The 27029-nt window shown below is 54.3% G+C and overlaps 1 protein-coding gene, 1 non-coding gene and 1 pseudogene across 10 annotated transcripts; all 3 read right to left on the reverse strand.

Moving 5' to 3' along the window:
* Positions 1-579: 579 nt before the first annotated feature.
* PRRC2A (proline rich coiled-coil 2A) lies at positions 580-14864 on the reverse strand. Of its 9 annotated transcripts, none has more exons than XM_036413612.2 (31): positions 14693-14863; positions 12950-13124; positions 12280-12457; positions 11861-11960; positions 11700-11772; positions 11273-11416; positions 10987-11138; positions 10721-10800; positions 10432-10574; positions 9846-9936; positions 9483-9705; positions 8626-9091; positions 8063-8253; positions 7603-7891; positions 7095-7305; positions 5118-6956; positions 4569-4846; positions 4251-4381; positions 3910-4039; positions 3735-3820; positions 3261-3494; positions 2981-3121; positions 2791-2862; positions 2533-2706; positions 2293-2372; positions 1912-2119; positions 1701-1796; positions 1361-1567; positions 1155-1249; positions 988-1078; positions 580-854 (listed from the first exon to the last, which is right to left on the reverse strand). In XM_036413612.2, the coding sequence occupies exons 2-31, from the start codon at positions 13059-13061 to the stop codon at positions 729-731; spliced, it is 6441 nt and encodes a 2146-aa protein (XP_036269505.1). In that variant the 5' UTR covers positions 13062-13124; positions 14693-14863; the 3' UTR covers positions 580-728. The 9 variants fall into 9 exon arrangements, 8 of the variants coding, with proteins under 8 accessions (XP_036269505.1, XP_036269508.1, XP_045429245.1 ...); XM_036413613.2 differs by lacking the exon at positions 14693-14863 and adding an exon at positions 14417-14549 and having other exon boundaries at positions 670-854; XM_036413614.2 differs by lacking the exon at positions 14693-14863 and adding an exon at positions 13294-13462 and having other exon boundaries at positions 670-854.
* Positions 12640-12770, reverse strand: LOC118706236. The gene has a single exon (XR_004983957.1). It is a non-coding gene; the product is annotated as a small nucleolar RNA SNORA38 (small nucleolar RNA).
* Positions 14865-19309: 4445 nt separating the features above from the next.
* LOC118705195 lies at positions 19310-20777 on the reverse strand (annotated as a pseudogene).
* Between the last annotated feature and the right edge of the window lie 6252 nt (positions 20778-27029).

A 27029-nucleotide genomic window follows, 5' to 3' on the forward strand; every position in this document is an offset into this window, starting at 1 on the left:
GCCGGACGGCTCAACCAAGACTGGCCAGCACTAGAGCTCGCCTACCCAGAGCAAGGAGCCCAGGACAGCTCCAGAGGCACTGTATGTAGATGGGAGCCAAGTGACAGACCGGCTGCGAATCCTGTTTCTGCCTTTGAGATGCTGGTGCTGTCCTCTCCCCGCTTCAGCTTGGTGCTAGGCCAAGAGGAAATGGCAGACAACTTTGCATAGGCCACTGGGGTCTGGGACACTGGCTCATGGGCCTCAGAGATCAGAGGACTCCTAGAACATCTGGCTGGAGGAGTCACATGACAAGTCCAAATGCCCCACCAAGGCCCCAGATACGCGAGGGGAAGCACTGTGGGACCAGCCCAGCTGGCAGAACCGGGCTCCGAAACTTGAAGATAACCGTGAAAGGATGAAGTTGGGAATCTTAGGAAAGTCACTGAAGTGAAGTGACAAGTAGTGCCCTGGCTGAACCCACTCTACAGACTGCTTGGCAGGCACTGTGCTGTGTAGGACACGCGAGATCACAAGCAACCAACCTGCCCCAAGCCATTTTGGAAATATTTTTTAAATTCTTTTATTATTATTATTTTTTTAACAAATGGCCCCAGGGAGAGGGGACCAGGGGAGCAGGGAGGAGGGGAAGCGAGGCCCCAGCCCCACAACCCCTCCCACCCACCCCTTTCCCCTTATATATTTATAATCTATATACAAGGCCTGGGGGACGGGCAAGAGGAACTCCCTCAGCGGGGTGGGGGCAACCTAGGCTCCTTGTCTCCTCGGGCCCCAGGCTCTTCTGCCCGTCGGGAAGGCGGCCCTGGCCGCTCCCAAGGCTTCGGCATCCAGCGTAGGGCGTCAGGCGGGGAGGCCTGGGGGGAAGGCACGTGTGAAAGAGGAAGGGGGGCTCCATTCATGCCGGGAGGTCAGGAACACAAGGGCAGCTTTGGGTGGTCCCACGAGAATTCAGACTTGGGGGTGTGGGGGCTGGGGCTTCTCCCTCACCTGCTGGTGAAGGTCAATGTGCTGGGTGCGGAAGACACCGCTATAGGTGGAGGGTGTGGCTTTGAGACGGGAACTGAGGCCAGAGAAAGACCTAGAGGAGGAACAGTGTTTAGGAGAGCTGCAGGCCTTGGGGCTGGGCAGTCCGTATTCCCAGTCGCTTCGCTTGCCTTCCAGCTGGAAGAGCACAGGATGATCCCGGCCCCCCAAGGCTGCTGCTCAGTTTCCGATAGTCCTGGAACGGCTTTAGTTCTACTGGGTGAAGCTGAAGGAAAAAAACACCTCATAAGCCTCCTGTCTCAACCCATTCATCTCCCGATCACGACGCCCACCCCTAACTCGTGGAGTGCCTAGCACTACAGCTCCTGTACCTTACCTCTGCTCGCCCCAAGCCAGGGGGGAAGGGCCTGGCAGGCGAAGGCAGCACCCGAGGAGCAGGTGGGGGCCGCACAGCCAAACTGGGGGGCTGCAGAGCAGGGCCCACAGGTAACAGAGAAAGGGGGGGTGGGGCAGGAGGCGGCACTGGTGGCAGGGAGCCGAAGTTCACCACAGGCAGCTGGGAGTCCATCATGGGTAGAAGCATCTGTAACAAGAAATATGGGTCTGTGTTGGGGGCAGAAAGAAATGTCATAAAACCTGAGCTAGAGTCAAAACCATTTAAAAAAGCCAGAGGCTGGACAGAGAGACCGAAGGGGAAGGAGACAGATAAAAAGTACCTGCTGGGCAGCCCCCGAGGGGAGGAAGCCACTCTGGCCACCAGGCTGCAGAGGAGTAGAGTAAAAATCTGGGGGGGATGGCAGATCCTGGCGCACCTGTTGGACAATGGGAAGAAGTATGTCAACTCCCCAAAGCACTCTCCTGCACCCCCAGCTCCCTAGGCCCAGCCCCTGCACACCTCCCTAGGCCCAGCCCCTGCCCACCTCTCACCTGAAGCAGGGGCGGGTCAGGCAGAGGGCTGGGGCAGAAGGCTGGAGAGTAGAGGAAGGAAGGTGGCGGGTAGAGAACTCCAGCCGGCAACTTCCCCAGCTCGGCTGCTTGCAGCGCTGAGAAATCCAGGAACTGGCCCTTGACAGCCACGCCTGAGAGCAGTGCTGAGGGGGGTGCCGGGCCCGGGGGCAGGTACAGGGGCTGTGACCTGCAAAGGCATCAGGGCAACAGGGAAGAAAGGGGTCAGGGAGCCAGAATCAGTTACTCCTTTAGGCTGAGCACCTCCTCAAGCCCATCAGCCTTCAGTACTGGAATGTCCCGCCTCCCTCTCCCGGAAACATGGCTCCATTTCCTTCTGACACCACAGGCACCTGGTCTTACCGGTAAGGGTGCACTGGCGTCCCAGAGCGGAAGCCCCCATTGTTGGGATGTAACTGAGAGTCTATGGCTCCCCCTGAAACCTACAGAAAAGCAAAGCTGGACTAACTCCATTTTCTCTGGTCAAGAAAAGCTCACCCATCCCACCACCTAAGTAAAAGGAGAGAAATGAAACAAAAAAAGTTTACAACTGTGCAGTCTGGGAAGGCGGAACGGGGCTGCGGGACAGGAAGGCGGGCCTACCTGGGAGCCGGCAGGCCCGGGGCTGCCGTAGAAGATCTCGGGGTACAAGCGCTGGCCTGCGGGGCTGGGCTCTGGGCCACAGTGCCCGGGCGCCAGGCTCCTGGGCTGTGGTGGCGGCTCAGCGGAGGCAGCAGCACTAGGGAGCAGCTCCCAGTCTCGGGATATGGGAATGGCCTGGGGAGGAGCAGACGAGTCACGAGGGCTCTCTGGGTCATCTTTTCCGGAAACAGACCTTGCCACCCAACTCTCCCCACGCACCTCAGTGACGGATGCCGTGAGCTCCTTCTCTGCTTTTAAACTGTCTCCCACCACTAGGCGCAAGTCTGAGTCCTGAGATCACGAGGCACGGAAGGTTGTCTCACGGTCGATTCAGGTGTCCCATGTCCCACCACCAGCCCTTCCCTTCTCTCCACTCAGCCCCAGGTCCCCAGGTCTGGCCCATGCAGACCTTGTCACTGGTGCCGAACTGGCCCGGGGGACCGGGCCGGCAGGATGGCCGCAGGGAGCCGGGCTCCGGGCCGCGGTCCGCGCGCTGCAGTCGTTCTGTGCCGATGGGACCAGGGGGCAGAGGCTGCTCCCGGGGCAGCTCCTGGTTGGGAAGCACAGTAGTGTGGGGTTGGGGGAAGAAAACTGAAGCCCAAATAAGGGAATCCCCAGGACACACAGAAGGGGAGACAGCCGCAGCCGGAGTCCCAGAACATTCCTTGTAGCCATTTTTGACCTTTTACCTTTCTGTCCCCATCAGGGGGGGCATGTGGCCGTCTCCTAGGAGGTTCAGAGGGTTCAGAGGCAGGTGGACCCTCACCAGGAACAGCATTCAGGGGTGAGGGGCCTCCAGGCCGCTTGGGGGGCCCCTCTGCTGCCCCCTTGAGTCCTCCATCAGGGGAACTTCGCTGGCTGCAGGGACCTGACGATACCTGAGAATCCCCACTCAGGTCCACCCCACTGTCAGACTGACTCATCTGAGAGGAGTGGAGAAGGGTTAGTTAGGGAGGGCAGGAAGCACCCCAATCCCTGACTGGTGTACACACACACACACACTGCACACACTGGTGTACATGCACACTCATTCACTCTCTCTCCCTCTCTGAAGAAAGGAGAAATGATGTGAGGGAACAACTCAGACCCGGCCCGGAGCAGCGGGGACGGATGGCCAGCGCTGGAGAAACCCCCTCAGACACTCCCCTCCCGGCCCCACTCACCTCCGTGGCGGCCACGTCCTCAAAGGGACTCAGGGGCTCCATCCAGGGCTCCACGGGGCCAGGCCGGTAACTCTTCCGACTAGAGGCTGGGAAAGGCACCAAGACGAGGCTGTGTCAACTGCTGCGGCCCGTCTGGCTCTCACGGCCCTTCCTGCCGCTCAGTTGTTTTACTCACCAGAATGTAAACGATTCCAGATGTGAGGGGTCAGGGCCTCTGTCTCTGCATCTCTAGACGCTCCGTGAGGGCCTGGGCCCTCAGGCTTGGGGCCCAAGAATCCAGAGCTATGAGAAGGCGGCAAAGATTCCTAAGGGTGAGAAAGGCCAGAGGCAAAACATGAATGAGCCGGGAACTGGGGAATGCAAAGCCTGGGACAGTGTGGTAAGGAGGGACAGGGACACGGAAGAGGCATGCAGTGACCGAAGCTGGCGACTCGGGGTGAGGACAGGGAAGGATGAAGGAAATGAAAGAGCCCTGGGAGCGGGCAGGGACGCACAATCTCAGTCCCCATCCCTCACCTCCTGCAGCAGCTCCGGTTTTCTGGGAGGCCGCTCCCGCCGTTTGGGGGGGAAAGAATTAACCCCGGCAGCATCCTGGGGAGTCCCGCCCACCCCCCTCACCATCGGCCCTGGCTCCTCGAAGTGGAGGTCTGGGGAGAAGGGGAAATTGTCAGCACCAGCCTCCCTGTCACTGACCCTCCTTCCTCCTCACCCCACATCCAACCCTCCCAGCGCCTCAGTGTACACACCAGCACCAGGGACCCCAAGCCAGACCCTTCCCCCTTCAACGCCTGCCTCTGGGGATGTACAGTGCCACCTGTAGCACCTCCAGCTTACCTGAACCGATGCCAATGCTGTTGTTGCTGGCCCTCTGAGGGTCATAGAGGGTTGGGGGCCGAGGGGACGGGCCTTGAGGAGTGAGGGGAGGCCCAGGCTTGGGCCTTGGGTGCCCCCCTGGTGCAGCTGCACTCCCCTGGCGGCTGCTGAGCTGGGCCAGGGCCTGTTGGATGCCAGCAGGGTTGCTGTGGATCACCTGGTCCAGGCGGAAGACAGCAGAACTGCTCGGGGGCGGGGGAGGCAGAGGGAGGCCTGCGGGGCGCTCCTCTGGAGGGCGGCTGAAAAAACACAGACCAGCTCCAGTATTCCCCAAACTGTGACCCTCCCCCTCCAGTACCGTCAGCCTCCCTCTTCCCTGTGCAATGCAGTGTTTCCCGGCACTTCTGGGTGGTGGTCCTGACTTCCCACTGCAGCCCGCGCCTTCAGGCAGAGGACCTCCTGGTGCCCCTCTAACTGCCCCGGTCTCCGAACTCTGCCGCAGCCCCTCACCACCCTCAGGCCTCCCCGCTCCAGTCCTTAAGCTTAAGGACAGCTGAGCCTGTTACCCACCTCCGGTTCTTGGGAGAGGGCCAGCTCCTCTTGTCCCCGCGCCCTGGGCCGGCCCTGCCTCCGGGCCCTCCCCCGGCGCCGCCCCCGGCGCCGGCCTTGCTGCTGGGGCCGGGGCGCCGGTTCTGCCTCTCCATGCCTGGCCGCTGACTCGAGAAGCTCCGCTTGCTCAGGTCCTTGGCTCTCTGGCTCAGATCTGCCCGCGACATGGCGGTAATGCCTGGCCCGGCCCCGCCGGCCCCGCCCCCAGGAGTCCCCGCAATCTTGGGGGTCAGCAGTGCTGACGGAGGAGCCTCCTTGTCCCCCCGGCGCTCACTGGCAAAGTCGCTGCTCTCGGAGGCAGTCTCCCACTCCTCGTTGGCCTGGTCCGAGTTCTGGTTCGACAGGTCAGGAGACTTGGCAGCTGCCCGGCGCGGTGGCGGGGGGGCGGACGCGGGGGCGGGGGCCTCCTCGGGCGCCGGCGTGGCGGGCGGGCGGGCGGGGGACGCGCGCCGGCCCTCGGCGCCCCGGGCGCTCTCCCGCTCCTGCTTCAGCCTGCGGAAGCGGGGCGGCTTGTCCTGCTGCTGAGCCCGCCCGTGCCGCCGCCTCCGGGGCCGCTCCCCGTCCTCCCCGGCCAGGCCCAGGCCGGGGCCGGCGCGGGCCATGGGGGACAGGGGCCCCGCCATCAGCTTCTCTTTCGGCGGCTCCTTACTCGGCAGGGGACCAGCTGGCGGCTTCTTGGGGGCCAGAGACTTGGCCGGAGGGGCCCAGCTCGGGCAAACGGGCGGAGGGGGCCGGCCCCCGCCCCGGCCCCGGCGGGAGGGCACCCCTCTGGGGGTGAAGACGCGCCCCCCGCGGGCAGCAGGGAAGCGGGCTGGGGCCGGCGAAGGAGGCGCTCCTGCGGGCGGGGGAGCCGGAGGCGCGGGGGCGAGGACACCGTCCTTGGGCGGGGGGGCCTCCTTGTCCGAAGGGGCCAGGTCACTCTCGTGGGTCTCGCTGCCCGTCTCGGAGCCCCGCTGCCGGCGCCGCTTGGGGATCTCTTCGTACTCCGAGCCCTCACTCCGCGTCTCGCTGGCGGTGCGGCCCCGGGGCGCAGGGGGGTGGCCGGGTCCCCCTGCCCCCCCTGCACGCCCGTCATCGCCACGGAACTCGCGGTAACTGCGGAACTCTCGGCTTCGGCCGCCGCGTCCTCGCCCCCCGTATGTCCCCCGGAACCCTCTCCCTCTGGCAAAATACTCGCCTCGCCCGCGGCCACGGCAGGAGGCAGGCCCCACTCTTTCGTAGGAGTAGTCCCTCCGAAGCCTCGGGGCCGGGGAAAGGGGCCCGCCAGGTGGAGTCTCCTTGGGGCCCCCCACCTTCCCCTTTGCTGTCTTGAGTGGGTCTGGCTTTGGGACCGTGAGGGCTTCATCCCCCCGTTCGGGGGGCTTGGGAGGCAGCTCCTGGGCCTTTGCAGGAGGCGGGGGCTTCTTGATGGGCCCGGCGCGGCGGGGCGGGGCCCCGGGCTCCTCTGGAGGGCCCCCGCGCCTGCTGCTGCCGGGGCGCGGGCCCCAGCGGGTCTCGGTGCGGCTCTCTCTGCGGGCTGGCGGGGGGCCCTGGCCTCCCACCCCCCGGGGCGGCTTCCGGCTGGCTTCCGGCCCTGTGGGCTGTGGCGGCTCCTCCTTGGGGGCCTCCTTCTTGGGCGGGGAAGCCTGTGTCTTGGCTGCCTCCTCACTGCCGGGGGGCCAGGGCAGCGGGCGGGGCCCCGGGGCCGGCAGCTCCTCCGGAGGGAAGCGAGGGAGGGCGGGCCCAGGGGCGCCGTTCTCGGGAAAGCCGGGGTAACTGGCCAGATAGGGTGGGGGGGGAGGCACGGGAGGGGTTTCACTCCTGAAGAGGGAGACAGAAAAGAACACCTCAGGATGCGGACAACTGAAACGGGGTGAGGAAGCACAACTCAGACACCTCACCAATAACCGGCACCTTCCCTCCCGCCAGGAACGCCCCGGACCCTCACTGCTCACTCACCTCATCCCCTTGTCGTCCTCCTCGACGGCCTGTCGCAGTGGTGAGGTGAGCGGGCGAGGGTCAGTGGGTGTGGTGGTGAAGACATCTCCTACCCAGGCCAACTTTGCGTCCCCCGGCGGGGTGCCCCGATCCCGTACGAGGGGGCCCGCGTGGCGCTCGAATGGCTCGGAGCTGGAGCCTCCGCTGTCTGAGCGCTCCCGGGGAACGAGGCCTGAGGCAACGACCCCCTTTCTCAGGTGACAGGCTCTCCAGCCCGAGGGCACCGCCCGCCAACACCAGCCACTCGACTGCCCACTCCCAGGAAGCGGGCGGGCCGGGCCTGCTCTCCTGAAGCCGGGGCACCCACTCCGCTTCCCAGTGAATCCTGGCCAAGGCAAGACCACCGTTCCCACCTCCCCAAGTCGTCCCTGCCCGGAGCTCCCTCGGCATGCGAAGACCGCGCCCGCCCTCTTCCCTGGGGGCTTTAGCCCCAGCAAGGTGCGCCCGCATCCCGGGCTGAAGGCCTTACCGGAGGGGTGCACGCCGGGCGGGTAGAAGTCCAGGGGGGGCCGGCCTTGGAGGAGCCGGGGGTCCACGTAAGGAGGAATCATCATCCAGCGGGGGTCAAAGTTCATCGGAGGCATGGGTGGGGGGCGACCCAGAGCCCCTGGGTACAGGGCCTTGGGAGGGGGAGCCTGTGGAGCTGGCACAGCCCCTACGGTCACAGGCTGTGGTGGTGAGGGGGGCACCGCGGCAGGGGGGGCGGAGCCCTGCTGGTGCTGCTGCCACTGCTGCTGTTGCTGCTTCAGGAGCTGCTCCTGCAGAGGACACGAGGCATCAGGCTCCCGCCAGATGGAAAGGAGCGGGCACAAAACACGGCCACAAGCCTGGGCCAGAACTGCAGAGGGGCCCAGAGGGAACTAAAAGGGGTGCAGATGTTGGAGCCAGACAAAAAGGCAGCCCTTAGAGAGGGAGTAACTTGATCTCACCTGCTGTTGCCGCTGGAAACGAGGAGGTAACGACTTCTGATATTTGGGGTAGCCCAAGCCCTGACTAGGGGGCTGCCGGGTGGGCCCAACCCCATCACCCTTGGGTTCCACCTTCGGGGCTGGAGGGGTGGCAGGAGAAGGAACCTCTTCTGGTGGTTCAGGACCCTCCTTGGAGGGCAGTTGGGGTTCCACTGCATTGATGAAAGACACTTATCAGAGAGGCCTAGCCCATCACAGCCATTCCACGAACACCCCACCACTGCAGCTCCCTCTAGTCCTTCCCTCTCTAGAGGCCAGTCCTCCTCGTGTACATGACCTCCCCTGAGCCAATGGTCTGGGGTTCCTGCCCGTGAAACCCACACACTACTGCGGAAGAGCCCCGCTCACAGGAGGCTACACAGAGTGGTTTTGGTTTCCTGTTAAGGACTTCAGGTAGCAAAACCTGCCCCTCACTCAGCCCGTCCAATAAGCCCACAGCTGCCTCCTATTTCGCTTCCTCCCCACGCGGCTTGGCCCAAGCAGAGGAGACCTGCCACCTGGTAGCACCTGTCCCATCTCCATACCTGGGCTGGCTTCGGAGCTGCCACTGCTGGTGCTACTGGTGCTGCCACCACCACTCACCAGGACAGGAGGTGCAGCCGCACCTGGAGTGGGGGTGGCCTGGGCAGGAGCCTGGGCCGGCTCTTCCCGTTCTTTTTCTGGTGGTGGGGCTGGTGCTGGTGGAGGAGGTGAGGGGAGCTCTTTGGGGGCAGCAGGTGGTGGCGCCGGGGCAGGAGGGGCAGCAGGCGGGGCAGCAGGCTCTGCTTTGAGCCGCTTGTCGGGCGCCCCGAACTTCTCGTCGAGCCGCTTGAGCTTCTCGGCGCAGGCCGCCCGGCGCTCCTCCTGCATGCGGCGCTCCTCCTCCTCCCGGCGCCGCCGGGCGCGCTCCACGGCCAGGGAGATCTCGGACGAGGACTGCTTCCGCCGCTGCCGCCACGCCTCATCCTCATCCTCAGGCGCTGGGGGCTTGCAGGGCGGGCCCCCACGATCCTGTCAACGGGCAGACCCCGCGGGCCAGCGGGGTCAGTCGCTGTTTCTTTGACTCTTCTGCACACTGACTACTGTCTAGAGCTGCAGGTGCAGAACCAGGCCTTGGGGTGCTGTCCTCTGAGAAGGGACAAACTCACCATCCTAGTCTTTTTGTTTCTTTTCTCCTTTCAGAGGCCCACACACACCCAGGCCTCCTGGTTCTTGCTCTCTAGCCCCCAGACTCCCCTAACACAGGGACGCTCCAAATCTCGCCAGAGATTCTCCCAAACTCTCCACCTCCTGCAGCCCGTTGTGACCCGCCCTCCGGCTTCCTCAGATACTGCTCCTCAGTCACGCAGCTGACACCATCAGCCACAACGGACCCTCTCCAACTCGCCCTGTAGACACTCACTGGGTAATCGCCGGGGGGGCCCCAGTTCCCAGCGGGGCCCCGGTGCAGCGGGGGCGGGGGCGGCTTCGGGGCAGGAGGCCCCGCCTCCGTCTCCGTCTCCGGAGGCCGGGAGGCCTCTGCCCAGGCCGTCTTGGGTGGGGGCGGCTCACTGCCAGCCGAGTTGCCCTTCCTGCCATTTGCTTCTGGGGGCCGTTCCTCCCCAGCAGCTGCCTGGGACTCCTTGCTGTGAACAGAACAGCAGTGGATTTAAAATCAGCTGCAACCCAGCTCCTTTACGGGTGTCCTAGCATGAGGAAAACTGAGCCCAGCCCAGCCCCGCTCCTCCCCTCCCCTCCCCTCCCTCCCCAGAGGGCCTTAACTCACTGGCCCTCAGCTCCCTCCTCATCGGAGTCTCGTCCATCCTCCTCATCACTGAACTTGAGCTTTTCGGTGTAGTCAACCTCCTCGTGAGCCCCTGGGGGTGGGAGAGCATTAGCCCACCCTCTGCTCCAAACCTCAGGGACTTCTGGGAGAGCAGTGTCTGGGGCCACACGAAGGAAGACTTGTACCGCCAATGCCACCTTCCTCTGAAGCCTGGGCCCACCCAAGTCATCATTCTCAGTCTTTGCTTTCCTGCACGTAGCTCACCTACCCACCAGTGTACTTTTTCCTTATCAGATCTTGCTTTTTAAGACTAAAATGCTTGATCCGTAATATTCATTTACCTAGCCCTGGCCAGTGTGATAATGGTCAGTGTGTTGGCCTGCACACTGAAGGGTTCCGGGTTCGATTCCCAAAGGCACATACCCCAGGTGCAGGTTTACTCCCCATCCCCAGTTGGGTGAGTGGGGGAGGCAACCAGTCAATATCTCTTCTTTCCACCCCTCCTTCCCTCTCTCCCTTCCCCTCTCTGAAAAACAATGGGAAAAAATATCCTTGGGTGAGGATTAACACACACACATTAACTTGCCTGCCCAACCATCGTCGTTCTCCTGGTCCAGCTGGTCAAACTCTTTGAGGTTATCCTCTTTAAGAATGGAGGGCCGACCCATGGGCTCCATGAGGCGCATTGGCGGCCCTGAGCCCCGGGGGCCTACCACTCGGGGAAAACGGCTGTGCGAAAGGGCACATGGGAGAGAAGGTAAAAGGCAGCACGGTGTATGCCCACATACAAGACAGCCTCCTGGCTAGAAAATCATCCCTCCACCGATGGGCTCCCCATCCCCAATCGCAAACCCAGCCTGCCCTGCATTACTCACCTGGGCCCATCAGGGGTGGGGTATCGGTAAGGCCCCTGGGGTCCATAGGGTGGAGGGAATGGGAGATACGGGGGGTACATCTGCAAAAGGGCCCAAAAGCAGCTGCTCAGAGGGATGGTCAAAGAGCTGCGAGCTCCCTAAACCTACTGTCGTCCCTCTCCCCATTCCCACTCCACGCCACACCCCCTACATTCCAGCTGCCCTCCAAAGGTAAGTCCTAACTCCTATCTTCCAGAGCAACCCCTCCAAACGAGATCCGGACTCACGAAGGGCGGCATCATTCCTCGGTAGGGAGGGAACTGGGGTGGGCCGGAAGGTGGCAGTGCCCCCCGGGGATCATGGCCGTGATGAAGTTTGGAGTCCAGGCCCTCCAGCTCATCAGGGCCACGCCCACCGCCGTCCCTCCAGGTTGTGGAATCTGTGTTTTGGAAAAGGCAGAGCGAACAGGGCTGAAAATGACGGGACACAACAGCTCCGAGATAGAATAAGGTAACACCCTAGCTCAAAGGGAAGCCCTCGCGTACCCCCCGCCCCCCCATGGCAGCCACGCACTCTGGGGGCGGAGGCTTGGTCCGGGCCCAGACGACTGTTCGGCAGACTCCCTTTCCTTGGCAGCCTTGTCCTGGTCGCCAGCCGCCTGCAGGGTCGGAAATTCCTCTCGAGAGAATCGTGACAGTAGGCTTGATGCCCTTCCACCTGTGGAGGTGGGAAGCAGAACAGGATGCACAGGTGAGAGGAAGTTCTGATAGGTCCCCGATCCCCGGGTTCCCGCCTTCCAGCCCAGCCCCATGCATTAGGTGCCTGCTCCCTAAGAAACACGGCCAGTTCTTGGATGCCCGCCTCATCCTCACACAAGACGGACACAACTGCTGCCAGAGGGCCCCAAATGGAGCCAAACAGGAGGACACTGCACGGGAGGTGCAGTCCAGGCTCCTGCTTACCCGTGCCCAGAGCCAGCTCCCCGCCAGCCCGCACTCACCATCTCCGTGTGCTCCATGGGTGACGCTGGTCTGGGCCCAGGACTTTACCCCGCTTGGAACCGAAGGAGCGCTCTGCGAAGCAGAGAAAACAAACGGTGACGTAGGTGGGGAGCTACAAGCCAGTCTCGCTCCTCCTTCAGGGACCCCGTTCTTCCGATACCTCGGGGGCTGCTGGGGGTCGTTTCGGCTGGTTCGAGGCAGGCGTCTGCGAAGCCGGCAGTGGCTGCGATTCCGGCGGCTGAGCGGTTGACGCATCGGAACTGGGGAGGGAAGGTGGGAAGGTTACCCAGAGCCTGAAGCACCTTCCTTACTGCCAGCTGGAGGACAGGACGGAACGCAAGCTGCCTGCTGTTACACATGAGGACAAAACACTGGCAGATGTCACCCTGCCTTCACGCCGCTTCCCTCCGACAGAACGCTAACGGTCTCCCGTTCCTCAGGCATCAGACAGGAGTTCTGGGGACAGGCAGGAGGGCTTCCCTCTGACTCTGGCCATGTGGCTGGGCTACACCAAGCCCCGTTCATCCCGCAGTTCAACGTAAAATACTTATCACTCTGGTCTCCCAAGCCTCTCTCTACCTCTTGGGGTCGGACTGCTCCTGTTTGCTTGCCCATCCTGTTCCGTCTTTCGGCACTAGTGAGACATTGGGGTCATTGCCTTTATTCTCGGCTTTCAGGCTCGGTAGATTGGCTGGGGGTGGCATACGCCGGGCAATGGCAACTTTCCCAAGACTCTGCAGGCCATGGCGAGGGGCAACTGGAGAAAAGGAGAGAGGGTGAAGAACGCTTCACGTGGGAAATCTGACGGTGTCCTACTCTACGTAGCACTGAGACACCCTTCATGCCTCACCGCCAAACTCCCTTGGAAACCACCCCTTCCTTTGCCCTCAGCCATCTCCGAAATCCTACGGGAAGGCCAGAGGCATTACAGCAAGGCTTCTGTGTGGGATGGTTGATCTTGAGCCTGCAGGGAGCAAGCTGGCTCCAGACTTCTCCAAGTCCACATTTCTTTGCCTCCAATTCTTACGTGTCCAAAGACAGGGAACCACAGACACGCCTTTGTAGGAGGGTAATTGGTGTTTACTCAAAGCCCAATGTCCTCTATGGACTCCAAGATGAAGTGGGTAGTCTCTAGTGCTCTCTAGTTTTCTGGCAAATGGTATGGTAGCCACTTCCCTTCGAAGTGCTCTAAATGCATGCCCCATTCATGCCCAGCCTCCAATAATGAGAATTTTTGCAGGACCCTCACCAGCGGGTTTCTGGATCTCTAAGGACTTGCCCTTATACGTATCAAACAGGTTGAGCGAGGAATACTTCTTTCCATCCTTCCCCTTGGCAGTCGGCCCCGAGCGATCGGACATTGCGCTGGAAGCTCATTGAGTACGATGGGTCCTACAGGCACCTCCCCCAAAACGTGCCGGAGCCTGTGGGCCAAACATCAAGTGTTTCATTTTCTGCTCCCTTTAGACTTCAATGGAAGGCAGACGATCCCTTGGAGCCCAATATGGCCTCTGGTGTCTCTTCCTTCAGCCTATTCAAACTCCCCAAGCCCTTTAAGGCAACCGTAGAGCCCAACTAGCATGTTCCTCTCACCTCCTGCCAAGAAAATCCAAGTAAAAACCTAGTACAACTCCTCTCCCTTCTGTGCCAGTCTATAAAGGGTACCAACCTCTTCATTATCCCCACGAGCAATGTCTTCACCAAAATAATACTAAGACCTGAAGTAAAACAGGGCAAGTCCAAGCCCAGAGAAAACCAGAGGTGTACAGCTCCATCATGCAAGGAACAGAGCTTTTAGATCCCCAACTCACTAACACCCCAACTGTGGCCCAGGTTCATCCCCAGCACCTCACCCCCACCTGGGGGAGTCTAAGGACTTTATGAGCTTGCTCTGCCAGACTGAGGGCTGGTGCCAGAGAATTCCTCAAGGAATTGGGGTTCCACATACTACAAAGGTGCAGAACCCCAAGCAGTTAGGAGACCCCATCATTTTCTGCCCTAGCCCCCATCCCAGTCTGCAGGGGCCCTGCTGGCCGTCCTGGCTTACCCATGAGGACGTGAGAAAAACAAAGCCTTAGGGAGCCACTTCCAGAACACCCTGTGACCACGAGGCCAAGGCCAGAGCTCACTTCACCCTCCTCCCTCAGCAAGACAGCAGCCATTTCTCTCCCTAGCAGCCTGCTCCCCAAGCAGCCGGTCGCTGCGGGGCAAGCAGGCCTTCATTTCCACCGGGTGACGGAAGGGGAAGCGATGGAGGTGGGACATCCAGGCGGGGTCGGGAGGGAAGCTGGATGGGGAGAACTTCAGGACCGCTTAGAGGGGAGGATGGAGCCTGCTCTGCAGGTGTTAAGGAAGCCACTCTTTGAAATAAATATATGGAGGAAAGGGGGACATAGAATCGTGAAGAGACCAAGGCTAGAATAAAAGAACGAAGTGAAAGCAGGTGGGAAACAATATACACGTAAGCAGAATGGCAGGGAAGGATGCAGGCCAAGTGAAGGGGACAATGTGGAGACCAGGGCGGTGAAGACGGGCCGGGCAGCGAGGAGCACAGACCGCGGAGCAAGCGGAGCAGCTGGGGGAGTGACGGCGCGAAGAGGGCGTCGCGAAGGGGCCCAGCGCCGGCGGCGGCGCTCCCCGAGGACGGCCGGGCGTGGCCCACCGGAGCGGCCGAGGGGACCGGCGGGGGGCAGCCGCGGCGGAGGGTGGGAGCGACCGGTCCGGGAGAGGGGGTCGCCGCACTAAGTCAGGAAGCGGGGTGCAGGGGCCGGCTACAGCCCCGAGCGAGGGGCCCAAGTGCCGGCCCCACGGAGGTGGTATCGGAGGGGGAGGGGCAAGGCAGGTCCCGGCTGCAGGAGGACAAAATGGCGGCGGCTAATGGCAGCCTGTCCTCCCCCTCCCCCGCTCAGGGCCCGCCGCCGCCGCCGCCGCCGCCGCCCCCGCCGCTCCCGCGCTGGAAAAGGGCGTAAGCACTCCGCTCGCCCAGACTCACCTGGCCGGGTGCGCGGGGATCCGGGACCGGAGCCCAGGGGCTCCCCGGGGTGGGATGGCGGTGGGGCGGGGGCGGATGGCGGCGGATGGCGCCGGGTACGGCTCCTCCGTCTCCCTCGCTCCCTCCGCGGCAGGGCTCCGACTAACGGCCCATCCGGGCAACCGCCACCCCCGGGAGCGCCCCCCCTCGCCCGCCTCCTTCCGCGCTAGGCACGCCTCTTGATTTGCATAAAGGGAGGAGCGCGTTCTACTCTAGCCCTCATTACTTCAGGGCTGCGATTAAAAAAAGAAAAAAGGCGGGGCGAGAGGCAGGAGTAAGTTATTTGCATAAAAGGAGGGACTTGTGGGCGCTTGGGCACCGATTGGCTGAAGAGGGGCCTGCGTCGGCCGTTGGACGTGGGGCGGGACGTGGCCCGGCGGTTGGGCTCAGCGTTTGCGCGGGGGACGAAGGGGCGGGGCGTGCGTCGTGTGTTCGTGGAAAGAGGGGAGCGGGGAGACGCAGGGACGCCGACGGTGGAAGGAAAAGATGCGGGGCCCCTCCGCTTTCAGCAGAGAGGAGCGGGAGGACGGGCGGAAGGGATCAGATGCTGAGGGCGGAGCATGCGTAACTCAGGGAAGAGTTTCAACTCCCGCATCCTTTCGCGAGACGTGAAGAATCAGAGGGGCGGGGCCTTCATTTATTAAGTAAAGTAATGCAAATGAGATGGGTAGATAGGCCAATCGAAGGGTCCTGGGGAGTGTATCAGCTGCCGGGCGCCTCACGGGCAATCTTTAGGTAGTTCTACTTGTTTGCATAATATATGCAAGTCCTTTGAACAAAGATAGGCTAGGAATGACCTATTCATCAAAATATTGGCAACCAGTGACAAGACGGACATTTAGTTTTATAACCTGTAATTTTCAAGATGTTTGTATATCTGATATTGTAGGTAATTTGCTTTCTTTTCACATGGGTTTCATTCTACAAAATGCAAGGCTTTTCCCTCCTTTGTATCCTTTTACTGTCCTATTTATTACTGTGCACCAATCAGACCTACTGCCCCTTTACCAAATCATTCTACGACTATGTGTTGAAGGCGCCAGAGATACTCACAGAATATTATAGAAGCAGGGGAATAAAATGAGACCTTGCCTGGGAAGGTTCTGAAATGCTTCTAGGGAAACGTGATGTGAAGAAATAGGATTTAACCAGGTTTGAGAAACAGGATTGGCCAGGATGCACATCTCAGGCCCAGTGAGCAGATGAGTGGAGCCATGGTTTGGGGACCTGTGCCTAAGTTGGGTGTGGCTAAATTAAGGGACTACCATTATGGAAAATGAGAGCAGAAGAATTAGCAAGAATCAGATCAGAATACTATCTTGAGGCTCATTAAGGTAACTGAGATGGCTTCTGTTCTCAAACTTTCTTAGTGATTCTCCTCTCCCTCATCAGCTACAACAGTAAAATTTCTTGGAAAAGCCATTCACACTCACTCTTCAATTTCTCTCCTCTCATTTTTTTCCAAGAGAGAAAGAGAGGGAGAGAGACATAGAAACATCAATGATTGGCTGCTTGCTGCACAGCCCTAAGTGGGGTCAAGACTGCAACTGGGGCACATGCCCTGACCTGCCCCTGAGCCACGCCAGCTGGCTCCTTTCATTCTTTTTTTTTAATGCATAATTCAAAAAAAAATATTTATATGGTGCTGGACACTATCGATGCAATCATTAACATCAATAGACACAGTTCTTGCCCTCAAGGAGCTTACAATCTAAAGGAAGGAGACAGAAACCCACACCATCACAAATTCCTTATAGGCTCAGGTAAATTAAGAAGCAAAAATAAAGGATTTTTCCAAGACCACAGGGATTAGTTCCCATAGGAATAACTAGTTCCCATAAGTTCTGAGCTGAGGCTAAGATGGTTGGAAATCAGGTGAAACCAGGTCATAGAGAATCCTGGACAAAATATTCTAAGCAAAGGGAGCGTGGGCAAAGCCCCCGAGAAGGGACGGAATCAGATTCAATAGAAAACAATGTAAGCAGCACGGGACACAGGGCACAGAGGCAGTGGGAAGATGAGGGAGGGCCAGACCACAGCCCCCTGGCAGCGGAAGCAGCTGGCCTCCTGCACCCTCCCTAACTGGGAGGCCAGCATTCACTTCCAGGGGCTAGATCAAGCAAAGGGGCAGTCAAGCCCACAGAACCAACAACTGAATAATAGCACAATACACTGTAAATCAGAAACATGGATGGAAGTAAACTTATCCTGAAAAGGAATGCCCTTTCAATCTGTTCCAGAAACTTTAGGCATACAATATTATGCCATGTACTTTAAACAATGTAATCAGCTAAATTAATTAGTTTAGTAGTTGTTGTCTTAACTGTGTGCCCATAGATACCAAAACACATGAAAAAGTTCTTGACTTTAATATGCTAGGACTAATAAGTCAACTACAAAGTATTTAAATCTGTCAGAAACATTTCCTATCCACATTTTATTTAATGTGAAAAACATAAATGACACTTTAAGGTCCTACACTTGAGAAAAAGCTAATCTCCATAATATTTCAACGAATAATTAGGTAATTTTCTTTATTCTAACACAGATTTTCTTATAATCTTCCACATACATGAGTTAAAATCAGTGGTTTAAGATTTTTTTTTAACTCAAAAGTTAGAAGACATCATGTAGATTCCTTCTATTAGGTCTAGTAATAATTAATGTCGTTTTCTAATACTTTTTTAAAATCGAATTTATTTAAACAATACAACAAAATTTAATCAACAATATAGTTGCTGTTGTTTTCTACTACTTGTGCCCAACGCTCAGGAAGCATTTTAATCCCTCTGTTGTAAAATTCTTGTGATTTTGATGCAAAAAATTCGGTCAATGCATTTTTGAGGCATTCTTCATTATTAAATTTTTTTCCAAGAAGAAAGTTTTGCAAAGAACAAAACAAATGGTAATCGGAAGGGGCAATATCAGGAGAATATGCAGGTTGAGGGAGAACTTCCCATTCCAACTGGCGCAGTTTTTCAGCAGTGATTCTTGCAGTATGCGGTGGTGCGTTATCGTGGTGAAGAATTACGCCCTTCCCATTAATCAGCGCGGGTTCTTTTTCTCTTAAAGCTTGGGCTAACCTTTCCAATTGGGCACTATACACTGCACTTGTAATGGTTTGGTTAGATGGTAAAAGTTCATAATGAAGAATTCCTTTAAAATTCCACCAAACACACAACATCACTTTTTTCGCATGCAAGTCAGGTTTTGGCGTGGGCTGCGGAGCCTCATTTTTGTCCAACCATTGAGGCCGCCTTTTCAAATTAACATACAGCACCCATTCTTCATCTCCGGTAACAATTTGCTCTAAAAACGGCAAACGGTTTTGACGAGAGAGGAGCGAACTGCAAATTGTGACTCTTTGATTATGGTTGTTGTCGGTCAACTCATGAGGAACCCATTTTCCAAACTTTTGGACTTTTTGCACGCAATTGATTGGAAATTGTTTTTTGTGAACAATTTAAAGTTGTCGCAAGCTCTTGTTGGGTAATTTGAGGATTTTGCACCAAAAGAGCTTGAAGAGCTTCTTGATCAAAATTGGACACACGGCCTCGACCACTCTTGTCATCTAACGAAAAATTTCCCTCACGAAATTTCTCAAACCAACGCTGGCATTTTCTGGCGCTAACTGCATCTTGACCAAGAGCACTACAGATGTTTTTTGCAGGCTCACTTGCTTTTCTTCCTAATTGGAACTCGTAAAGCATGCAGTGCCAAATATGCTCTTCATCCGCCATCTTCTTAGCCCTAGTTTTGCAACAAAAACCAAACCAAACACAAACTTTTTCAAGAAAAACTTGTTAATTGCACTTCACACATTCTGTAGATACCACGTGTTTGAAGGTTATGTCAATACAAGTCAACGCCAAGCAAGATTTTAAACGAATGTTTAAAAACGACATTAATTATTACTAGACCCGATACAATATTTTTATTTATCCATGTAGAAATGGAATTACCATCATTTAAATGACACTTTCAGTAATTAATGAGACTATATTAAAAAATTGAACAGAAAGTTCATCCACAAAGTTATATCCCTAAGTAATAAGGTTGCTCAGTAACAGAGAGAGAGAAGGAGAAGCTCAAAAGGGTCACCGCTCAGCAACCTGTCCCATAAGTAAAACGAGCAAAACACAATCTATTTGTGAAAATGAAGAGACTTCATCGAGTATCTTTCAAACAGTCCCTATTACAAAAGGTAATGACTATTCAAGTGCTGTAGTTTATAATAAAACATCCCTTCTAAACCCTCAAAAGCTTTAAAAAATATATTTTGCTTTAAGATAAAGAAAAGGCCATATCTCTAAGATATACTTTGTGAAAATGATCTCAGTATAAATCCAATGATCTCCATTATTTACTGTCCTTAATGAAATTCACTTGCAAGTTCCAGAGCAATTTCCAAAACTTCACTGTTGACTAGGCTATTCTGAAGTGAAATTCTTCAGCAACACATAAAAGACAGAGAGTAAAATAATCTCACAAATATACTTAGAAATAGGTTTACTTGAAATATAAATATAACTTTCCAGACCATTATTTTTTCTATTGACTAAACTCTATATAATTTTCTAATGGAGGTTTTCAGATCAATGATGTGTGCAGCCCACTGACTATTTAAACTTCTCATTCAGCATGAGAAAATTTCATTTCTTCCCTTTGTCTTGCAGAATAATTTCTTGGGCATGGTTCACCAAATAGAGTAAGACCACAGCTAAAAGTGACAAGGACACGCAGGCAATGAAGAAAACTTCTAAAAACAAATATCCCCGAGTATTCAATATCATGCCAGCAAGGATGGAAATGATCGCCAGCCCAAGATTCTGAATGGACTGCATGAAGCCATATGCAGTTCCCAGTTGATGTCCCAGGAGACTCATAGCGATCTAAGGGTTCCACAGCATGAAGGCCAGCAGCATGTGGGAAGCAAGGATGGTCACCACTGCACACAGGACCCAGATGATGTTCTTTCCTGTTTTATCTACCATGAGCCCAAATATTGGGGACGTGGGAGCTGATATGACATACACAATACTGTTAATAGCACTTGCTGCCTGGGAAGAAAATCCAAATTTCTCCATAAAGAACACTTTCCCCAGTCCAATGAAAGGGAACACTGCCACATAATAGCAGACACAGAGGATAAATATGAGCCACAAGGGCAAGGAGAAGTCCTTCACATAGTAGCTTAATAACTTCACCAGTTTTTCCTTGTTCTTTATGAAGAATTCTGTCTGCTCTCTGATCCAAGTAAGCAAGGGCCAAGGCACAAATTAGTGAAAGAATACAGGTTATACCCCGATCATAAGTGTGATTCCAAGGGTAGTGTGACCAGCAGAACCTAACAAAGCTTCAACCTTAGAATACAGCCATCCCATGAGGTTCATGTTCACTGTACTTCCAATTCTAGCTATGCTAAGTTGGAGTCCAAACACCAGGTTCAGTTCTTTGCCTTTAAACCAACTCACAGCATATGTATTCTGGGCAACTGCTAATGACTCCCCACCAATCCCAAACACAAACCTTCCAAGTTCCATCAGCCAAAAAGCATTAAATATTCCACCCAAAGCAAAAATAACCTGTCCGATGCAGACAAAGCAGCTAAAAATAATGGTGCCCCATCGTATTCCAAATACTCGGTCTATCAAAAAGCCACCCAGGAAACACAAAACTACATTGGGCCAAGAATACCAGGCATACAGCAGCATGAATTTTGTGGTATTAACCTGCATAGCCCGTTTAACCTGAGTCTGAAGGGCAGCGGGATTATCATAGCAAAAATAGCTGCCGAAGCCGAGGAAGCACATCAGCAGCGGCACCAGCAGCCTGTGCGCCAGGCGCCTAGGGTCGCAGAGCGCAGGCAGCGCCCCCGGGTTGGCGGCGGCGGCATCGCCACCGGCCTCGCCAGGGCCGCCGGCCAGGAGCCGCCGCGCTTCCTCCTCCTCCTCCTCCTCCATGGCGCCCGCGGGAGACCGAGAAGCGAGTGCAGCGGCAACCCCGGTACCTCCTCACGGGATCGCCCAGAACGGAGCCCGGACAAGACTCCTTTCATTCTTTCTTAAACCCACTCCTACCCTTTACCCAAACTGCTTGTCAAAGACAGTCCCATGGTTTGAAATAGCATTTATGTGCTGATGACTCCCAAATGTATATCTTCACCGGAGATCTGGCTTCAAACTCCAGACTTGTATATACAACTATGTGCTTGACATCTCCTGTCGTGGGTATCTAACAGATCATTTCAAATTCAGTATGTTCAGAACTGAACATTTGACCTTTAGCCCCTCAAAACCTGCTTGTATGTACAGCCTTCACCATCTCAACTGATGGCAATTTATACATTTAAAGATATATTTTATTGATTTTTCACAGAGAGGAAGAGAGAGGGATAGAGAGTTAGAAACATCGATGAGAGAGAATCGTCAACCAGCTGCCTCCTGCACACCCGCCACTGGGGTTGTGCCCACAACCAGCGTACATGCCCTTGCCGGGAATTGAACCTGGGACCTTTCAGTCTGCAGACCAACGCTCTATCCACTGAGCCAAACCGGTTTCGGCAACTGATGGCAATTTAAAAATAAAAAGCCTTGGAATCCACATCAATTCTGTTTATCTCACTCCCCGCTTTCAATCAGACAGGAAATCCTTTCCTGAGAAAATATCCAGAATCCAACCTCTTCACTTCCACTTCTACTCTGATGTGCGCCACCCTCATCTCTCACCTGCATCACAGCAACAGCCCCCTAACTGGTCTGATCTATACCTGCTCCTAGTTTATTGTATTCTCTCCACTGCAGCCTTTCTTCAAAGGCGGCCTCAAAGCATTCCTTTGCTCACAGATGTCTCTGTTTTTCTCAGAAGAAAGGCCAATGTTTTTACAGTGAGTTATGAGACCTTAGATGCGTTGGCATCTTTTATGTCTCTGATTTTATTACTCTCTCTTTTAAAAAAAATTTTCTTTTATTGATTTCAGAGAGGAAGGGAGCAGGCGAGAGAGAAACATCAATGATGAGAATCATTGATCAGCTGCCTTCTGCACGCCCCCTACTGGGGATCAAACCCGCAATGCAGACATGTGCCCTGGACCAGAATCAAACCTGGGACCCTTCAGTCCCCAGGCCGATGCTCTATCCACTGAGCCAAACGAGCTGGGGCTGATTTTTATTACTCTCTTCACTTACACAGACATGTCTCCCTTTGGGGCCCTTCTGTTCCCAACTCTGCCCAGTTGGTCTCTTCCCTAAGGCTAACTACTATCTTGACTTCTAACAACATATATTATTTTACCTGTTTTTGTTCTTTATAAAAATGGAATTGTACAGTAAGGGCTTTTTGTTGTTGGTAATCCTCACTGGAGGATTGTTTCTCCATTGACTTTTAGAGAGAGTGGAAGGGAAGGAGAGAGAGACAGACATCTATGTGAGAGGGACATATTGATTGGTTTCCTCCTGCACATGCCCTGACCAGTATCAAACTTTCAATTCAGGTGCATGCTCTTGACGGGGAATTGAACTTGAGACCCTTTGGCGTGCCAGCCGATGCTCTAACAACTGAGAACACTGGCCAGCATCAGTTAGGGCTCTTTTGTGTCTGTCTTCTTCTGCTCAAAATATTAATGTATTTCACCCATATTGTTGCATGTAATTATAGTTTGTTTATTCCTATTGTCCATATAATAAAAGCCTAAGCGACCTTTATGACAGAACAACCAGAACAACTGGTTGCTATGATGAGCACTGACCACCAGGGGGCAGACACTCAACACAGGCACTGCACTGTGGTGGTCAGGGGAAGCGACACTCAGCCAGGAGCCAGGCTCAGGCTGGCCCACCTCAGCGGCAGTGCTAAGGAGCAGCAAGCCAAGCAGGAAGGAGCGTGGAGCAGGGTGCCAGGAAGGAGCGAGGGATCCCGGACTGGGAGAGGGCACAGGCTGGGCTGAGGGAATTTCATGCACCAGCCTCTAGTTGTATAATATTATAATAGTCTATCATGTGAATATAAACCAATTTACTTATGCTGAATGAACAAATTACTTAAGATTCCTACATTTTTTAAAACAAACAACATTTTTATTGATTTCAGAGAAGAAAGGAGAGGGAGAGTTAGAAACATCAATGATAAGAGAGACTCATTGATTGGCTGCCTCCTGCATGTCTCTTACTGGGGATGCGGGATGAAGCCCGAAGCCCAGGCACGTGTCCTGACCGAGAGTCAAACCATGACTCCTGGTCGACACTCCGCCACCAAGCCATGCCGGCCAGCTCTTTCCTTTCCTTTCCTTTCCTTTCCTTTCCTTTCCTTTCCTTCCTTATCTTTCCTTCCTTTCCTTTCCTTTCCTTTCTTTCTTTCTTTCTTTTCTCTTCTTTCTTCCTTTTCTTCCTTTCCTTTCCTTTCCTTTCCTTTTTTCTTTCCTTTTTCTTTTTCCTTTCCTTTCCTTTTCTTTCCTTCCTTCCTTTCCTTTCTTTCTTTTCTTTTTCTGTTTCTTCTTTCTTATCCTTTTCTTTTCTTTTCTTTATCTTTCTTTCTTTCCTTTCCTTTCTCTTTTTCTTCTTTCGTTCCTTTTCTTTTCTTTCTTCTTTTTCTTCCATCTTCTTTTCTTTTTCTTTTTTCTCTTTTCTTTCTTTTTCTTTTCTTCCTTTTCCTTTTCTTTCTTCTTTTCTTTGTCTTTTTCTTTTTTCTTTTCTCGTTCCTTTCCTTTTCCCTTTTCCTCTCTTCTTCTTCTCTTCTTTTCTTCTCTTTTCCTTTCCTTCGTTTCCTTTTCCTTTCCTTTCCTTTTTCCTTTCCTTTCCTTTTTCCTTTCCTTTTCTTTTTTCTTTTCTTTTCTTCTTTCCTTTTCTTTTCTTCCTTTCTTTTTTCTTTTCTTTTCTTTCCTTTTCCTTTTCTTTTCCTTTCCTTTTTCTCTGTTCTTCTTTTCTTTTTTTCTTTTTTCTTCCTTTTCTTGTTTTCTTTTCGTTTCCTTCTTCTTTGCCGTTTCTTTCCACTTTCTCCTTTTCTTTTCTTGTCTTTTCTTTCCGTTTCTTTTCTTTTCTTTCCTTTTTCTTTCCTTTTTCTTTTCGTTGCTTCCTTTCCTTTCCCTTTCCTTTCATTCCTTTTTCCCTTTCCTTTCCTTTCCTTTCCTTTCTTTGTTCCTTTTCTTTTCTTTCCTTTCCTTTCTTTCTTTCCTTTCTTTTCTTCCTTTTTTTTTGTGTGTGTGTGTGTGTGTATATGTGTGTGTGTGTCACCAGTGGCTGTTGTGAAGGTTTGAATTAATGCACAGAAAGCATTTTTTTTTTTTTTAGAAACAAAAGCCAACTTTATTTGGTCATTTCTCATATTTGAAGTGCACCTCGATGACATCCTATGCCTGAGGCTCTTGGTCACAGCCCTAAAGAAAGGTCATATGGCTTTGGCTCAGTGGCTGAGGATCGAAGTCCTGGTCAGGGCACCTGCCTGCCGGCAGGCTCAACCCCCAGTGTGGGGTGTTCAGGAGGCAGCCGATCGATGATTTTCTCATCATTGATATTTCTCTTCCTCCCTCTCCCTTCTTATCTGAAACCAATAAAAATATGTTTTAAAATGTTTTTCTTATCAGCCATTTTCAGGGACCTTAATGACTTCAACGCCTTTAAGTCTTGTAAAACAGCTTCACTGTTGCCAACTTTGTGTAAGTTTCTGCAGACTGGGACTGGCTTCAGAAAGCATTAGCATGGTATCCGGCATGTAGGGCGTTAGGGTTTTTGGCTGTGACTTGGGCTGTGAAGCATTCACAGCTAAAGGAAGAAGTAGATGCAGAGGGGAAAGGCCTGGGGCAGGCTAGCCAATACCAGGCTGAGAACCAAAAGCTGCTCCCTTTAAAGCTTGGCTGCTGTTGCTAGGTGACAAGGAAGGGAAGGGGGCTTGGGGCTGGAGTTGAGCAGACATGGGGGATAGTCTCTGAAAAATCTGTTTGTTTTTCAGTCTGGGCAGATGTCCTAGGGGGGTGTCTGTCAGCATCGTCACCCAAACTTGTATGTAAAACACACTGAGAGTAAAAGTTATGGGAGAGATTAACCAAAGAGCTTGTATGCATGCACATACGCACAACCAATGGACACAGACACAGGGGGTGAGGCATGAGGGGGAGCACATGTAAGGACACATGTGTAACGCCTTCATCAATAAAGAGAAAAAGAGAAAAAGGTATGAAGTTCAAAAGAGGCTTGTTTGAAGAGGAGGGAGAAGGGAACTTTCTACTAATTACCCCGGAGCTGTAAAAAGCAGCAGGGAGGAGGGGTACGTTTGCAGGAATGTAGCCCTGAGAGCAGCTTATCTGGTCTTGCAGTTTGAGCAGAGGGGCTGTTGGATCAGAGAAGCTTCCCAGAAGCTGTGGAGGCCACAGCGGAGAGAAGGGGCGGCCTTCTTCCTGCTCTCACACTCACAGGGAGGGGCTCGCTGTTGGTTTTGTTATATTCAGGTATTTCATTCCAGCAGGATCTCATCCTCCTCTGGAGTGCCAGGAGGTCGCTGCAGCCTTCTGCAGGAGGCAGCCTGGCCTCCCCGCTGCCAGGCCACATGGTGCCTCCGTGGCCCAGTGTCCTCGCACAGGAAGCAGCGGGGCCTCTGGACTCCCTCTTTCCAGGGGGCCCGGAAACCCGCAGCAGTGGCTAGTGATTGCGGCTGCGGGCCAGCTGGCCCCCTGGAGGAAAGGCTCAGCGTAGTCTCACGGAGCACTTTGGCTGCCCCCTGCCTCGGGGTGGCTGTTTAACCCTCCCTGCCCTCCAGGGACCCTGTATCCCTGGCATCCGCTCTCAGGTCCTCTGAGCCAAACACTCCCCCTTCACTAGATGGCTCCAGGGATACAGCTTGTCCCCAAAAGAACCTCACAGACTCATTTAAGACTTCATTTGTCAGGCTTTAGAGTGTGCTGGTCCTTTACTTCATCCAGTTACGCCGGTTCTTTCATACCTCCATCTGTCCATCCATCCATTCAGTTTTTTAAAAAATATTTTGAAAAACCGGTTTGGCTCAGTGGATAGAGCACATGTGTCAAACACAAGGCCCGCGGGCCAAATCCGTCCCGCCAGGCCTTGCAATGTGGCCCGCACCGCGCTGTCATCACTGCACTCCGCTGCGTTTCCATCACAATGACAGTTTATGACTGTTCAGTAAACCATTCGGCCCGCGATTTAGGCTGGATTTTAGATTTTGGCCCCTTCTCTGATTGAGTTCGACACCCCTAGGATAGAGCGTTGGCCTGCGGACTGAGAGGTCCCAGGTTCAATTCCGGTCAGGGGCATGTGCCTTGGTTGTGGGCACATCACCAGTGGGGGGGTGTACAAGAGGCAGTTGATCAATGATTCTCTCTCATCAATGTTTCTAACTCTCTAAACCTCTCCCTTCCTCTCTGTAAAAGAATCAATAAAAATATTTTATTGATTTTTCACAGAGAAGAAGGAAGAGACATAGAGAGCCAGAAATATCGATGAGAGAGAAACACCGGCCAGCTGCCTCCCAAACACTCCCCCACTGGTGATGTGCCCACAACCAAGGCACATGCCCCTGACCGGAATTGAACCTGGGACCTCTCGGTCCGCAGGCCAACGCTCTATCCACTGAGCCAAACCAGTCAGGACCATTCAGTTTTTTTGTTGTCAATCCTCACCTGAGGACATTTTCCTTTGAATTTTAGGGAAAGTGGAAGAGAGAGGGAAAGACAGACAGAAACAGCCGAAACCGGTTTGGCTCAGTGGATAGAGCGTTGGTCTGTGGACTGAAAGGTCCCGGGTTTGATTCCGGTCAGGGGCATGTATTATACCTTGGTTGCAGGCACATCCCCAGTAGGGGGTGTGCAAGAGGCAGCTGGCCGATGTTTCTCTCATCGATGTTTCTAGCTCTCTATCCCTCGCCTTCCTCTCTATAAAAAATCAATTAAAAAAAATATATATATAAAGACAGAGAGAAACATCAGTTGGTTGCCTCCTGCATGTGCCCCGACCTGGAAGGAACCTGCAACCAAGGTGCATGACCTTGACCGGAAACAAACCCGGACCCTTTGCTCTCAGGCCGACGCTCAGGCACTGAGCCACACTGGCTAGGACACCACTCACTTTTACACACTACCGAGGGCTGATGATGTGCCAGGCCCTGCAGGTCATGTTCATCTTTCTTTCCAGAGGAAAAAGTCAGAGAGGCCAAGTGATTTGTTAAGGTCATAAAGCTTATAGTGATGGAGAATGTCAGTTCAAGATAATCCTTGACCTTCCTGATGGGCCTGGGTGGTTTTTTTCCCTCCCTCCCTCCCTCCTTTCCTCCTCTCTCCTCCTCCCTCCTTCCT

This window comes from Pipistrellus kuhlii, unplaced genomic scaffold (assembly GCF_014108245.1).
Source record: "Pipistrellus kuhlii isolate mPipKuh1 unplaced genomic scaffold, mPipKuh1.p scaffold_m20_p_5, whole genome shotgun sequence".
NCBI lineage: Eukaryota > Metazoa > Chordata > Mammalia > Chiroptera > Vespertilionidae > Pipistrellus > Pipistrellus kuhlii.

What these genes read in the sequence shown, in the direction of transcription:
- PRRC2A (XM_036413612.2), bottom strand. Translation starts at nt 13,061, where the DNA reads ATGTCCGATCGCTCGGGGCCGACTGCCAAGGGGAAGGATGGAAAGAAG. An exon ending in GAACGACGATGGTTGGGCAG is followed by an intron (nt 9,937 to 10,431) that starts GCAAGTTAATGT and finishes TCCCACCCCCAG; the next exon opens with GGGCTCACGAGGAGGTTGAC. An exon ending in AACCGGAGCTGCTGCAGGAG is followed by an intron (nt 4,040 to 4,250) that starts GTGAGGGATGGG and finishes TCTCACCCTTAG; the next exon opens with GAATCTTTGCCGCCTTCTCA.